A 16,992-nucleotide genomic window follows, 5' to 3' on the forward strand; every position below is an offset into this window, starting at 1 on the left:
AAGCCAACAATCTCGAAGCTCCTTTAAGGAGAGAAATATTTTATTTTTAAACTAACCCCTAACAAATTGTATTTTCATTCTACTCAGAGATGGACAAAGAGAGGGAAAGTTTCCATTTTCTTTCTTCAGCAAAGGCCCCCTTTACCAAAACATGAACCCAGATACAAGTTCTGAAAGCAGTGACTTCCTGAATAATTTATAGTTCATCCTACAGATGACCTTTGACACATTTATAAATCTTTGTCACCAAGAAAAACAGAAGACACTTCTACCTTACATGTCCGCGAGTAAATGGTCTTTACTTTAGAAAGGGTTCCACTTCACCAGTCATCGAAGAAACACATAGTCAACAATAAGATCCCCCTTTTCACCTATCAAAATGGCCAAGACCTTTTAAAATCTTAACACCCGCCCGTTGGCACGGATGCAGGACAACAGACAAGAATGTATGATGCTATAGGAAATTCGTACACTTTCCAGGTGAGCAATTTGCAATGTTTCAAAAGCTTTAGAATTTCTCAGACCCTTTGAGACCAAGATGTCACTTCTAGGAATTTATTTAAAAAATAATCATGGGTGTGGGCAGAGACAGCACCTTTATCTTTAACTGTAAAAAAAAAAAAAAGGAAACATTCTCAACATACAGTAATAGGATAGCGGTTCAATCATGGTATGCCCACGCAAGAAATACTATGAAGCCACATAGTACAATGCTATAGAGTTATTACTAACAAATACTTGCACAAGTATTAATGTAAAATCACAGGGGTGTGCAGCTTAAAAACTGAGGAAGCTCTTTATGTTCTGGTATGACACCATATTCGTGATATATTGAATGAAAAAAATGAACACCCTACAGTACGCTGCCACATGTGTAAGAGGGATACATATTTGCTTGCATATGTATAAAACAGCTCTGCAAAATTATCAGAAAATAATAACACCAAATACCTCTGTGAAGAGGAACTAGGTGGTTGGTGGAATAAAAAGGAAACATTTCACTGACTACCTCTTCTGTCCTTTATTTGAATCCATCCAAAAAGTACCTTTTGAGTTATAAAGTTAAAAAATTAAAGTCACGGGCTGGGACTGTGGCTCAGTGGTAGAGCGCTCACCTCGCACGGGCGGACCCGGGTTCGATTCTCAGCACCACATAAAAATAAAGGCACCGTGTTATAAATTTGTTAAAAAAAAAAAATTAAAGTCACAAAGCAATTCATATTACCATTTGTGGGGGATGTGTGTGGGGGACGGAGAAGCGGATGGGTAGGGAGCAAGCAAGAGCCACAGACAGGTGAGAAGGCAGGAGAGCAGAAAGTACACAGGAAGGGCAGAGCAGGGCAAGGTGGGGGTGCAGAGTTCAAAGCAGAGAGGACCGACTGGTCGTTCATTACCTCTGTGTGGTATGATGAGGAAAAACTGATTTTCTCCTTAAGCAGTTCTTTTGCTATTTCCTCAATAAACAGGCACGGATTTAGCAATAAGGAAATTTACTAACAAAAATTACTTTCATGTCAAGCTCTTATGCTATAGCGATTTCTACGTGTGGACTCACCATGTGGACTAGCAAAACTGGCCCCTGGTCCTATTGAGATTCCATGCGAGGATGGGGGAGGAGTTGGAACAAATGACGCTGGTGATGGGGCTCTCAAAGCCCCACTGGGGGAGCTGGCGGCATGCAGATTTCCTAATAAAGGAAAATAATTATAGATGATCTTGCAGGACACCTTTTACGTCCTGTCCAAGGACCCCGAGTTAAAAATCTCCCTAAAGAAACAAGTAGTAAAGCTCCCATAAACAATGTAACGAAAAACTAGAAAGATTTCATTATTGAAAGAGAGAGCTCAATTCCATGGGCCCAAATTCTAGTTCTTATATTGAAGAATTAAAAAAAAAAAAATCCAGTGTACTTTTTACTCACTCACTCAATGAGTAGGCATGAATGCCAACTTCATGCCAAGCACTGTTCTAGGCATTGGGGATGCAGCAGTTAACAAAAGAGACAAAAATTCCTGTCCTCGTGGAGCTTATATTCTAGTAGAATGAGAAAGACAAACATCTATGCCAGGTAATAATAAGAGCTATGGAGAAAAACTAGAGCGAGTAAGGGGACAATTTCATGTAGTGGTGGAGATGAGTGCTGTCCTGTATATAAAGCTGAGAGAAGACCTCTCTCTCTAAGGGGGCATGTGAGCCAGACGAGAAGAAAGTGCAAGATAAGGCATGAGGACATCCAGGGACAAGATATTCCAGGTAAACAAAAGAGCTAGTACAAATGTTCCAGAGGAGGAAAGAGTTATGTGCAAACGGGAGGCAGCCAGTGTGCTGGAACCATGAGCAAGGGGCAGGGGAGAGGAGCCTGGGCTAGGCCCAAACCACAGAGGGACTTGTAGGCCACTCTAAGGACTTAGGGTTCACCCCAAATGCGTGAAAGGCTAGTGTGAAGCCTGGAGCAGAAGTCCTGAACTATCTTCTGTCATAGCTGCTATGGGGAAACAGACTAGGGAGCAAGGGAGAAGTAGGGATGAGAAACCAGTCAGAGGCAACTGCCGTAACCCAGGTGAGAGAGGACTGGTAGTCGAATTCTGGGTAAAATAGGACAATAGAGCTGACAGAGACTAAATGTGGATCTGAAAGAAAGAGCCAGCCAGTATGAGTTTCCATGGTTTGGCCCAGGAAACAGGAAGTTAGAGGCTGCCATTTTCTAAAGCCGGATGTCTGTGGGAGGAGCAGACTGGGCAACAGGGCAGCAGGAGCTTAGTTCCAGCTCTGCTGAGTTCCAGGTAGTTTCTAGACTTTATATGCAAATGGTGAATAGACAACTAGAAAATAGAGGGCTACAGTTCCAGGGTAACTGGAAACATGAACTTAATAGTATTTAAAGCCATAGGATTTATTTTAATTTAGGATTCGAAGGGGGAACTATGGCTACCCAATCTATTGAATGAACACAACATTAAAATATTTGTTACATTACCATCACTATCTTAAACACCAGCAGGTTTCAAAGCCTCTACCACTATTAAAATTTCAGGTTTTTATATTCCCAAGTACCTAAAGCAATATCTTATCCTCAGAAAATACGTTGATCAACTTGATTAACCTTATTTAGCTATATGCTCTGGACAGGAGATTTAACTTCTCCATACCTCAGTTTTTCTCCATAAAACGGGGTTAATAACAGGACTTATGCCACAAGTTTGCTGTGAGGATTAAATGAGTAAAGTGCTTAGAAAAGGGCTTGGCACACAGTAAGCACTATATACTTGTCTGCTAATATAATGATTTCAAAATTATTTTCCCTTCTTCCTATGAAAAAACCATTGCAACACACACCCTAGAAACACAGTCCCCTAGGGTTCTGTTTCTGTATCTGCCTACTTCCTCCCTAGCAGTTCTTTCACCATAGACCACTAGTGCTCCTAAGAATTGAGCTCACCCACCCACTCAGGCTTCAATGACCCTGGACATGACAATAAAAACTTCAAGTCTTCATCTATGGTCCCATCATCTCTCTGATGGGCCATAAGGCCTCAATACAGCCAACTGCCTATGGCATGTCATATCTTAACTCAGATGTCTCTGGGAACTTACAAGCAACAGGTTCCAGAGAAACCACCCCCACATTGAAATCTGCCCCTCCACCACGCTTACCCTTTCAGTTATGCAAATTGAACCCCACAGGGCCCTGCTTAAATCCAACAATGGATTTTCAAGGGGGAGGGGTGCAGGCAGGCATCTACAGGAAATAACAGTCAAACCCCTGCAGAATGCTCAAAATGCTCAAAAGCATGACTAACCCCTTTTGTTACACTTAACACACCTGGTATTACAGATGCAGTCTATTTATCTAGGAATCTAAAACAGAGGAAGCAGGTCACATACCCCCTCCTAAAAGGGGGGAGGGTTGAAATATTTTTTGTTAGATGAAGATTTTTAAAATTTCTTTTCTTTATTTTTAAACCATGCTACTGTAGTAATTTGAAGAGCCATGAGTGGCTAAGTGTGACACACATAGTGGGGCTGGGATGTGTCAGGACTGTGAGTCGCCTGGGTGGTGCTGGGTGTCAAGTAGCTCAATATGGACAACAAAGATCCTGAATGGGCTGGTCAAAGAGACAGGAGCCATGTGCTGGGCCAAGACTAAAGACCTCCGGGAATTCAATTCTCCTAATACCTCTAAGCAAAATGGTTTATATTATTCCCTTTTGACAAATGCAATTAGCTGGTTAAAAACAAGTGATATCCCTATATTTCTTATCTGCTGGTCAATACAAGTTTCTCATATATACACTTATACATAAATGAAAGATTTTTTTTTTTTTTGTATTTTAAAAAGGAAAAAGGTGCACACTGCAAAGTCTGCTTTACAATGTGAAAACTAAAAAAAAACTAAAAAAAAATAAAAAAAAAACTAAAAAAACTAAAAAAAAACAATGTGAAAACTAAAAAAACAAAGTGAAAGCATTTGTTGGATTTGTCTCTTTTAAAAACAAATCAGTTCTATGTTTGTCCTGTTTTCTAATAAGCTAGAATATCTTCAAATAGCAATGTATTCTTTAGTTGACCAGACTGATATATTCGAATTAAAGGATTTTACCACACACGTGCTTTTAAAAATTATTTAACTGCTTATTACATCCCACATTACATGACATTCTGTATGCTGAAACTTTGTGTTAAAAAAGCATCATACTTTGTGTCATTATTAATGCAGAACAGATTAAGTATGGAAACTGGCAGGCAAGGGGTCACCCGCCACAAGAAATCTGATACCCATCTTTCTTGCTAGCTAAGCTGGAGAGCAGGGCCAGTATCTGGCTCCCTACTGAACCCCTAGCACCAACTGGCACTTGGTACAGAGAAAGTGCTCGGGAGATTCCACTGAATCACTGAATCAAAAGTAAAAATTTGTCAAGCACTTTTATAGCGCACTTCACAGTGCTGCCCACAAAGCCATTTTGTCTAGACTAACAAGATGTGCACCTCCTAACTCTGGGGCCTGAGGAGCAGGCATCCTTCACGGGTACTAAGGCTTGGAAAATGGAGTTACTGTAGAAGGAAGCTTTGTTTATTTACAAAACTAGGTAGCGGGCAGTAAGTGACCCACAAGCCTCAGGTTGTTGACCTCTGATAGAGATCATGTTGTAATTAGTACCCCTTGGAATTGTGCCATAAGTCTGGCTCTGAATGACAATGTCTCCACTTAATTCAAACCTTTTAAAGTGCTCCTGAACCATGAACACAGATTTTTACAACCTTGCTATAATGAATGCAAGGCATGTATCGAGCCATAAACTAGAAAGGGAATTCTCTCTGAAGCCTGAGGCCACATGCACAGTTCTTCTCTGTGTGTGTATATGTGTGTGTGTGTGTGTGTGTATGTGTGTGTGTGTGTGTTTGTGAGTGTGTGTGTGTTCTGGATTTGAAGGCTGAACATGACAAGTGAATAAGTAATACCTTACCTGGAGACTGTGTGTGCATCATAGAGGGAGACTGATTAACTGTGCTGTGATAAGATGTGGGGGGTGAAGTAAGAGGATACGCGCCTGATGTTCCTGGCTGCTTTGGAAATGGCTGAAAAGAAGAAAATTCAACGTTGATAAAATGGCCGACTCTAGATAATATAAGAGTGTGGCTTTCCTCCACTATAGCTACGGTATTAACAATTACACACTTCACTGGCTACCCAACAGGAAATATGACATATGAAAATGTCCCAAAAAATACACAGTCTTTAAAAACTCATTCAAAAGGTGTTTCAAATAGCAACATCCTCATTCAAATAGCGACATCACCGCTTCTATCCATCTAGGTTATTTTTTGCCCATTTTGTCTACCATATCCATATCACTGATTTATCTCTACCATTTACCAACACTTCATTGCATATAAGGCGTGTTCCTACACATTCTCAAATCTCTGAAACCAGAATATAATTTTCAACACCTGGAATGTCGGTTTAATTTGCAGTGTGTTGTTGTTGTTTTTAGAAGCACATAAAAATGCTGCATCCTATATTTGGTGGAGTTTAGAGTCAATGAAATACAGTAGTTCAACCCGACCTCTAGTTACCTTGATCTCTAGTAATAAAAAACCAAGGATAATCTAATTACCTTCCTAGTCTGATGTTTTAAAATTGAGATACAGGTTACATATAATAAAATGGATAAATGTGAAACATATTGGATGAATTTTTTTAAAATGTTAACTACCAAGATCAAGACACCAAAGACGATTACCTGCACCCAAAGACCTCCCTATATACCACCTGCCAAATCTCTCTATTTTCTCCCCAAAGATAAGCACTGTTCAGACTTCCATCAGTCAAGTTTAGCCTTGTTTTCGTATTTCATAAATATACTGAATGTACTCTTTGGTGTTTGGTTTCTTTTAACATTATCTCAGCGAAATTCATCCAGTATGTTGCAAGTAGCAGTAGTTTATTCTCTCATTTCTGTAACAAATTCCATTGTATGAATAGACCCCAATTTATTCATTCTTTCTACTATTGCTGAATGCTCGAGTTGTTTATAGTTTTTTGAATGTTGCTGCTATAACATTTTTGTGTTTTTTTGATCCATTCCAGTTGCATATATACCCAAGAGCAGAATTGTTAAATCAGAGTTATGTATATAATGTTCAGCCTCAGCACCCTGGAATACTGCTAAACACCACAACAATGCAGTTGTAGCATTTTACATACTTCCTGGCAGTAAATGAGAGTTTTAGTTGCTATTAATACCAAATTTTGGCACAAATTATTGATTGTTTTTCTTAAAGCCATTCTCTGTGGGTGTAGAGTGTTATCACAGTGTGGCTTTAAATTTGTATTCTGTGGTGCCACGAGGTTTGACTATCTTTTTTGTACATCTGATCATTTGGACATCCTCTTTTATGAAATGCCTTGAATATTTTGTTCATTTTTAAAACTAGGTTGTCTTTTTTTTTCCCTTTCCCTTATTGATTCTTCCTTAACTATTTGAAAGAAATTATAGAATTCAGGCTCTCTAATTCACAAGCTACAAAAATCATACATTTGGGGGTATATTTTATCCAATAATGCAGAATGTATCTTTTTTTTTTTTTGAGATTCAAATAATGCTATCTTATAACTAAAACTATGACATTCCTAAGCTTTTATATTTTCTTCCTTTTTCATGGACTAAAAGTGTGTTTTACATAAAAGAAGAAAAGCTACCTGCTCACTTCAAGTACATGAAACCCTTTATGAACATTTTTTCTTCCTGTCTTATCAAAGAGATTAACACTTTACAAATAAGAATATAACATAGATATCCAGTAAACAAAAGGAATTGAAAACTAAAATTGTTCAATAAAATGCTCAATTCTTAAAAAGTACCTAGAGCCAAAGAAACTAACTAAAAACATTTAGTCACAGCATATGAATATTATTTGAAAAGAACTCTAATTGGTATTAAATGTCAAACTTTTTAATTTAGCAATCAATGAAAAAAATCTACCTACAGGTTGAATATAGAACAAGAAAAACAAAATTCCTAGAGCTTTCACAAAGTGACAAATTATTCTAACTTTTTGGGAACATCCTAACTTTTTCCCCACCTAACTACTTCTAATCCTTTTGCCCTGGTCTATAACTATTTTCCTAGATAAAAAGCTCATGTTCAGTATGAAATGCTTCGGTACAGAGAGCTTTCAGCAAAATCAGAATATCAAATAAATTAGCACTGTAGGCTCTTACTGTAGCAGACAATGATTTCTAAATGACAAGAAATCTTTACAAAAAAAGCCAATGAGCAACATATCTGGGAGAGGGAGAGATGAATCATGTTCTTTATTCATTCCCCAAGTAACACTAGCCTTGCTATGGCTATGGTCACTAGCCAGCCCATCATAATGACATCTTTCCCCAAGATGTGGCTCACCCCCTGCCACGTATCAGGTACAGGAAAGACCTACAATGCAAGAGTGTGGTTTCCACAAGAAAAAAAGGTCCTTTGGCATCTGCCGTGCCAAGGCATTTTCCATCCACCATGTCTCAGCATCCTCGGAGGACTAGCATCTCATCTGAGTCAAAGTCTGTCACAATAGCCCCATACCTGGGCTACAGAGAGGCACTCATGTGGGGCTTTCATAAATTTTCCATCATTTTCATGAAGGACAAGAAGGGAAGCAAGTACAAAGGAGAAAAGAAACCAAAATAGCTGCCAGGAACAATATACTTTCTAGAAAACCCTCCTTCTGGTAAGAGTCTGGTACTCTGTCAAGATGCAAGCATTGTAAAGTTGCAATCACCAAGTGGCCAGACTAGAAGCTAGCCCATAAAAACAATGAGTGAACTCTCTACACAATGCTGGTTTTAAGGACTGCTGTTTTAAGGAGGCTTCTGGAGGAGAAGCAGTGAGCTATTTTGTATACCAAATCTCAAAGATGTTCCAGAGTGTCTTACCTATATGTCATGTGTTCACATATGACTAAAAATGGAGCCACTGAAGGCTCCAGCCTAGAGACAGGAAACCTCTGTGTAGTCACAATGAATCTTTTCCAGGCTAAGGAGTCACCCAGGACTACTAAAAGGGTAAAGGATCACTGGCTACCCTCTATTTCAGGAAAGTCAGAGTGAGAACAAAGGCTGGTTTGAAGGCCCGTTCAATTCCCAGACATGTACAGGTGATAGCACAGATCTGAAAGTTTTTAAGATTTGATAACATGGCTTATCCAAGGGGCCTGAGGACAGAACCCTTGAAATCTGAACACTTATCTTTGCAACAGTCTCTACTGAAAATATCTCACTAGACATCTGACTCTTCTGTGCTTTGTGTGTATGTGGTGGTACTGGTGAGCCCAGAGTGCTGTATCACCGAGCTCCATTCCCAGCCCTTTTTATTTTATTTTTGAGTCAGGGTCTTGCTAAGTTGCCCAGGTTGATCTCGAACTTGGGATCCTCCTGCCTCAGCTTGCCAAGCAATTAAGATAACAGGCCTGTACCACCATGCCTGGCTCTGTGCTCTAACAGCTATCTTTCAAGACATAGTAAGGACACTTGCCCAAGGATCTCCTGAGATCTTGCAGAGAATGTTTCCATCTGTGGAATCACATCACTTTAAGTGCATGAAAGGCCCGAGTGTCTGAAGTTAATACTTTTACTAACACTATTCACTTCCTGTCACTGAGAGCCTCCTCATCTCCCTCTGTCACTATTTTTCCCTAAGGACTGCCCAGCTATCTGAGGCCCACAAAGAATACCCTTTGCTTTTCAACAAAGAATCTCTGATACCTGTGCAACTTGTGACGCTATGCAAACTGACACCATTTGGAACTTGGGAGGCATTACCTGTTGCTGGGGTGGTGGCTGGAGCTGTGACATTAATGAATCCATCATATCCCCTCCTATAGGAGAGGGGGGATTATCATCCTCATTTACGGATCTTCTTCGAGCATCCTGATTGCTGTCAACGAACATATTCAGGAAAGTCTACAGATACAAACAAGAAAAATTTAGATGACCTGACTTTACTAAAACATTTTTAATCATTTAGAATAATTTAACAGAAACAAAACATATCGTATCCATCCCTGAAAACTATTATTAAGACCATCTGGAAGAGAGACAACCAATTTTGGAGGAGTGTAATTGAGGAAAACAGTTAATAACAATAAAAACATCTAAGTGAAAAAATTATAACGAATTAATACTGTGCAAGCACAAAGTTGAAATATACCCTGGGCTGGAGGGACAGCTCAGTGGAGAAGCACTTGCTGAGCACGTGCAAAACCCTGGGTTCCATCCTCCAGCGCAGCTTTTAAACAAAAAAGACCATCCTCCAGAACCTCTTGCCACCAGGTCAAAATATTTTCTTATTAACTTCTGACCCAGAAATGGGGGAAAAATTAAAAGTTGTATGTTGGCCACCTAAGTAACTTGCAAAATTTTCCATTTAGTCAGAGTTCTCCCTTTTTAAGCTAGGAACACTGAAGGAGAATTCATCCAACTTTGGGCTCTTTAAACCATATGATTTAATCTTAAACAATGTGCGGGCAACTTTGTTTTATAGAATATGTCACCAAACAATCAAGCAAGGCAACTGGAATTTGGGTCCCAAGCACAGATTTTTTTTAATATAGCCCACTTTGCCAGTTTTTTAAAAAAATGTAGATCATAAGCTAAGCAGAATCATCAAAGGGCTAACAAAAGTACACAGCCTAACTTTAAATTAAAAATAATGAATTTGCAACACACATTCATCTTCTCTCAGTACCCTATTAAAACTTATGAGAGAAAAAAATCTTAAGCAGTAAGTTACAAAGTCAGAAAGAATGGGAGAAGAGAAAAAATAGCAATACATTCTGCAGGCTGTGAAGCAGATGGCTGAACCATCCCATGCGAGAAAGTCTAAGCAGGCCACAGGGGAAGGCCAACAAGCAAAACTATTTCCATCCAGAACCTCAAGACACATTGGAACTGGCAACAACGAAGACCTCTGGAAATGGGGATGCAGGTGGCATTAAAACCAGAAGGACTGGGTGAAAGTCTCTTTAAGAAACTCTGAAACTCCTCCAGACCCTTGCTATTCTCAGTGAGCTCAGCTGATCTCCACCCAGCTAGAGGAACTCTGACTTAGGGAACTGCAGGATCAATGGAGAGGAGCACCATATTAAAAATGGGGATTAAAGTCTGCACAGTGAAAGTCAAGAGTACTAGTTTTCTTCTTCTTCTTTTTTTTTTTTTTGGTGGTACTACAGATTAAACCCAGGGCCTCAAGCGTGCTAGATAAATATTCTACCACTGACCTACATCCCTAACCCTTTTTTATTTTAGTTTGAGACAAGGTTTTGCTAAATTGCTCAGGGTGACCTCAAACTTACAATCCTCCTGCCTAATCCTCTTGAATAGCTGGGATTATAGGCTTGTGCCCAGAATTTATCTCTCATTTGACCTTGCCCAAATTAAGAGCTAGATGTATACCATTTATTCAGGAGATCTGGATACTCACATCTTGGTACTCATACCAACCCAATAAAAAGACCTGAAGCTACTGATATTGGGAGTTTCCCTAAGAAATGGCCCAGGCAGGTCATCCTGTAATGAAGATACAATCTTACCCTTAAATAACAGCAGAGTTAAGCATCACTTAAAATATGAAGAAAGACACTAACATGAAAGAGATTAAACCATACCCCCCACACAAAAAAGAATGGAGATTATGTGGGAAAAAAAGAGGTAAGGCAAGATAAAGTAGCTATATAAGAACATGATGTCATAAAATGAACATTTAGGAGGAAAAAATAGCTTTGAACATTTTTTTTAAAAGATAGCAAAAGTAAAAATCTTGACGGAAAAGGGGGAAAAAAAGGATTGGAAGATGGGCAGGGGCTATAGCTCAGTTGGTAGAGTGCTTGCCTCGCATGCACAAGGCCCTGAGTTCAATCCCCAGCACCACAACAAAAGGGGTGGGGGGAATTGGAAGGAAAAAAAAATTTCCCAGAAACAAAGAGGTAAAAACAAAAGGTAATAAAATTAGAGGGCAAGTCTAGGATGCCCAGAATAGTAGGGTTACCAAAAAGAGCTAATAGAGAATAGAAGAAAGAATCTAGAAATAATACAAGTAAATTCCCAAGTACAAAAGGTAATAAGTTTTCAGATGGAAAGAGCCCACTCAGTCACATAAGGTTCAAGGATTAGAACAGCATCAAATGTCTCAATCATCACAATGGAAACTAGAGAACAATGAAGCAAGGCCTTCAAAATTTTTACAGAAAATGATTGCAGCCAGAATTCTGAACCTAGCCATTCTCAATTAGATGAGGGTCAACTGAAGGCGCTCGCAGCAATGCAAAGTCTCAAATAAGCTCCTGTGTTCAATTTAACCTACCATGTACCTTCTCCCAAGCAGCTAGTATAGGAGGTCTGCAAGCAAACAACAAAGTAAACTAAGGCAAAGTAAACCAAGGTGGGGTCCCAGGCACAGGGCACACAACAAAAGACAGAAGAAATTGCCCCCTTCATCCTGTGACAGATTCCTGTGTCACAACTCTGTAAAAAGGCCTTGAAGTGCTACCAGTCCAAACTGGAGCAGGTCAGAGAACTATGGAAGAGATATCTTCAAGATGAAACACACGAGGTACTTGGTAGAGTCTGAATGCACCAAGAGGAGAGTTACATAACTGGGAAAGAGTTTAAAGTTGAGTTAGTGGTAAGTTCAGAGAAAGCTCAGTCAGAAAAAAGAACCAATGAATAGTTCCAGGAAAATAAAATATTGAGCAAGAAAGGAAAAAGTAATAGTAAGCTGTAGTAGAACAGTGTTTATATAGTCCTAATAATATGAACACTAAAAATGATTGAATCATAATTACCATCCAACCATATTTCAAAGACAGAAAAGAAAAAATGCATTTATGTACTTGAAGCATGAGGAAGGGATACATATGTATGTATGTATAAATAAATAAATAAATACATACATAAATCCTCCTTTCCCATGGTAAGAATCAGATAATGACCCCAAAGGTGAACAATCAACACTGTAAGCATGCTATTTAGAGATATGGATATAAATTCCAAAAGAATAGCAAGAGTGAGTTGCAGAAGACAATTCTTCAAAATAAGCCTTCTTGAAATTTTTTTTTTTTTTTTTTTAACCTTTGGTGCTGGGTATTGAACCCAGGGCCCCACACATGCTAGGATAACACTCAACCACTAAGCTGCATCCTTGACCCACCTTCTGGAACTATTTGACTCTAAACTATAAACATGAACAACTGAGCCATCCCATGAGAATCTCCAGCAGCTGTGGCACAGGATGTCACATTTTTGGAAGGCATCATAGTGGAACGGATGATGAAACTTTTCCAGTAATCAATGATAAAGACAACTTTTTAAATTTATTAGTTTCAAAGAGCAAGTTTGACGTTCTTCGTCATCTTCCACCTTATTTGTCAGCGGGTAAGGAAATAGAGAACTTCTATCACCTCGGACACATGGGCACAGCACTTCATCAGAACTTTCAGCTCCCTCAGAAAAAACTTGCAGAGATGAAGAGTTAACATTGATATTTATTAAATTCAAACAGGACTTTGTTGCTTCTCCCCATTATTTCTCTCTCAAAGAAATTGTTTTAGAGGTCATTTTTAAGTTGACTATATCATGCTCTAATGCTTAAGTCCGTTACCTTTAGCCCTGGTGCAGGATAAAAACCTTCAACTAATTTGCTGTTATCAAAAAGACTATAGGCACCATCCCGTATTGCCACGACACCTCGACTCCGGCAATATATGTCAATGCAATACATGTTCCTGAAGGCCAGTCTGATGTGGGTGGACGACTGTGGCAAAATGGAGAAGCACTGGTAGGCAGTGTTGGTTCTCTGGGTCAAGCCCAACATCGGCACAGTGGGGAGTTTGTTGATGGCATTTAATGGAGCCTGAGTGTCAAATAGTACCTATAAGGAACAAATACAGTGAGAGAAGCCACTTCCTGTACAAGTGCTAAAGCCTCAAATATTTCAATATGTAACTGTCAAGAATAAGGCAATGTCTTTCTGTAAACTAGCCCAGGAAAAGAACACAAACTAGATCATATTTCTGCTTTGATCAAAGAAAATTCCCAAAGAACTGTTCAAGATATAAAAGACACAGATACCATTCAAATCACTAAAAACAAATGATTCCACGTGATTTTTTGAGGAGTTTTGCATGAGAAACTAACTGCCAAAGTTATATTTTATATTTTAGACAGAAAATAAAACTTGAATTACCTGTAATAACTGAACCACATTTGGTGTTTTGTTGAACATTTCTTGAAGCTGATGGAGAATGGTGTTGTGACAGTTACTGCAACCTGAGTTTGGGCCAACTGTTCCCAAAGAAATGTGAAACTTCTGGTGGATAGAATTCCACTGGATACTAATCTATATCAAACAGATCACACATTTCAGAAACTGGGAAAGTTATGAGTCAAACAGAGTAAAGTGTTAAAAAGCACAATGCCAAAGATCCAAATGAGACATTTTTTGAAAATTAAATGAGATGGGATTCAAACTTCAGATGTGTTGTTATTGTGGACCAGTATATCCCCTGAACATGCATGTATTACCTACTTCTACTATATAAAAAGAGAATATGTTAAAGCAGTAATTTTGATTAAACTTTATTTGATAAATATCATTAGTGTTTCTCATTTTCTATTCTTCCCTTGAACTGAAGGAAAAGTCCCACTCTTGGTACCATGAACTACGTAGCACTATTGTAAAAGAGAAAGAAGCCACCTCCAACACAGATGCATTTAGTTAATAGACTTGAACAAAACACTCAAATGATTTCTGATATGACTTGATGTAAAGAAGGCCCAGAGAAAAGCCAGCTGCTTGAATTTTTACACTAAATTTCTAGGACTTTACATATGGGGAGGGAAAAAAGTAAAAAACTAGATTACAGGGAATACCTTCAAAGTTAAGATAGGAAGCCAGGTGCATTGGCATATGCCTGTAATCCTAGCGGCTCAGGAGCCTGAGACAGGAGGATCACGAGTTCAAAGCTAGCCTCAGCAACTTAGTGAGGCCCTAACCAAATCAGCGAGACCCTGTCTCTAAATAAAATATGAAAAAGGGCTGGGGATGTGGCTCAGTGGTTAAGCATCCCTGAGTTTAATCCCCAGTACCAAAAATTTTTTTAAAAAGTAAGATAGGATCAAACAATAACATTCATGTGACCCAAAGCAAAGGCATACTACATTGTTTATATTCACTCAGACATACTCTGCCTTTCAGCAATCATGTTGCCAAGAAGACCTAGAATCAGTGAAGAAAACAAAAATAGGAACACCAAAAGCGCATTATCTTGTCCAAAACTCTTCAAGATCACATGCCTAATCCAAGAGGGTATTTTTGTTTTCAATCTGAAGAGTTAAGCTTTATAGTATGCTACAGTATATGTATGTCAACAAAACATTTAAAATTTACCATTTTATCCCTCATTTTTACTTGAGCCCTTACTGATTTTAAGGCAGTTTTCATGTTTCTGAAGTTCTTGATTTTACAAAGATTTATAAGAGAGGGACTTCAGACTTACTGAACTTCCCTTGGTGGTTCCATAACACAAGATAAGTTTTCGATAATTATAAACACGAACTTCTGAGAAAATATTTAGATGCGCAGGTATGTCTAAGTAGAAAGGAAACAAGAAGGAGATTAATAGTACACTTTATAAATTTGAAAAGGAAGGAACTTTGGCAATATTATGTGCCTAATTAAAAGGTCTCTACGTAATTGAGTTTAAAAAATAAAAAAAGGCATAAATAAACAATATACTTCCATTTCTCCAAAAAGGAGCCAGAGCAGGACAAAGATATACTGAGACATTCTAGCACAGCAGCTAGGGGTTCCATTTCCAGCACTGCCACTTACTTGCTATATGAACATTAGCAAAGTTCTTAGTTTCTATGACTTGCCTTCTTCATTTGTAAAAATGAGGAATAATACCCACTTACTTCCTCAGAGGCGATTGTGAAGATTAAATGTTAATGAAATCAAACTGTTTTTTATACGGCATGGCACATAATAATAAGTATCGTATTACTATAGCACACAGGGATTATTACACACAGGCACATCTCTCTGTAAAAATTCCTGGAAGCAAAAGAACTTAACAGTGTTGCCTCTGGAGGAAGGAAATTGAAGTCTGTGGTAAAATGGACATAATTTTCATTAGACATACTTTTGATTTTTTTTTTAACATTGTGCATGCTTTACCATTTTAAAAGGGGGATTCTTATTTTATTATTATTATTATTATTTTAAAAGAAGATTAGCAACTCAGGAGGCTGAGGCAGGAGGATTTCAAGTTCAAAGTCAGCCTCAGGAACTTAGTAACACCCTGTCACATATAAAAAGGGCTGAGAATATGGCTCAGTGGTTAGGTGCCCTGATTCAATCCACAGTACCAAAAAAAAAAAAAAAAAAAAAGAAGATGATGATGATGATCACATGTACCTGGTAGGGAACGTGCAAATTCCAACACACACTCATATAATCGTGCAATGCTGTTCCAGTCATTAAGGAACATTTCAACCACTTTTCTACCACCAACAGGTTCAGAGAGCAGATTTTCATAGGTCAGGTAAACATGCCGGGATGGGCCTACAGGATTAAATGAGAAGATTAATAGTAATCAATACTAAAAAAAAAAAAAAAAAAAAAAAAAGCCCAGAAATATGCAAAAACAAAGGGTGTGAAACATCTCACCTTGTTCCCTTGTAGAAGTGCCATTAAGTGGACAATTTGCAAACACTAACTCTGCCACCCACGTGCGATTATTTCTACCTTGTAATCGGAAAGTGCAATCAAGAAGAGAGCGGTCCAGAGCTTTTTGGGTTTCCTCGTTTACACCCTTACAGGGGGGAATTCTGGTGATGAAAAATAATATATGAAGTGTACTTTACACAGAAAGAGAAAGCACAATGTACACAATGACAGGCAGGGTGTGACATTAGAGCTGCAGTTTAAGTTTTACTTCTAGATACTTTCTGCAAAAGAAGAAAGCAGTTCACAGCAACTAATGGTATTTAACCCATTTCCATTCATATCAGCCTGAATTAGGACCTCTCCCTTTAACAAAGTAAAATAAGTGTTTTTCTAATCTTGTTTTTAAAAAGACTTTAATTCTACAGAATGAAAATAAATCAACAATATAGGTTCTATGGAACATCTTCCAAAAAAAAAAAAAAAAAAAAAGCTAAGGAGAACAAAATACTTATAAAACCAAGGACAATATACTACAACAAATAAGGGCTTTGGAATCTGGGTCTTTCATTCTAATTCTGTCTCAGCCACATTTAACCCCTCTGAATTTCAATTTCCCAGCTATAAAATAAAAAATTACCCAATGAAAAATGACAAAATAATATACAGCAAATATTTATTGGGGCTGACAGAGCAAGTACTTATATATATATTAATATCGTTTTGTAGTAAAAGCAAATCTTGGTTTACTGGCTGAATTGCCTTGACAAAATTC

The 16,992-nt window shown here is 38.3% G+C and overlaps 1 protein-coding gene across 2 annotated transcripts in view; it reads right to left on the reverse strand.

Moving 5' to 3' along the window:
* Med14 (mediator complex subunit 14) overlaps nt 1–16,992 on the reverse strand; it is a 71,073-nt gene that overhangs the window by 11,835 nt on the left and 42,246 nt on the right. The window contains exons 17-24 of one of the 2 annotated variants that reach the window (XM_077106932.1): nt 16,221–16,381; nt 15,969–16,115; nt 15,049–15,140; nt 13,737–13,889; nt 13,152–13,421; nt 9,317–9,457; nt 5,466–5,577; nt 1,556–1,687 (exon numbers count right to left, since the gene is read on the reverse strand). In XM_077106932.1, coding sequence (XP_076963047.1) covers nt 1,556–1,687; nt 5,466–5,577; nt 9,317–9,457; nt 13,152–13,421; nt 13,737–13,889; nt 15,049–15,140; nt 15,969–16,115; nt 16,221–16,381 — 1,208 coding nt within the window. The remainder of the gene's footprint in view (nt 1–1,555; nt 1,688–5,465; nt 5,578–9,316; nt 9,458–13,151; nt 13,422–13,736; nt 13,890–15,048; nt 15,141–15,968; nt 16,116–16,220; nt 16,382–16,992) is intronic. The other variant, XM_077106933.1, reaches the window with a different exon arrangement.

Source organism: Callospermophilus lateralis, chromosome X, assembly GCF_048772815.1.
Source record: "Callospermophilus lateralis isolate mCalLat2 chromosome X, mCalLat2.hap1, whole genome shotgun sequence".
NCBI lineage: Eukaryota > Metazoa > Chordata > Mammalia > Rodentia > Sciuridae > Callospermophilus > Callospermophilus lateralis.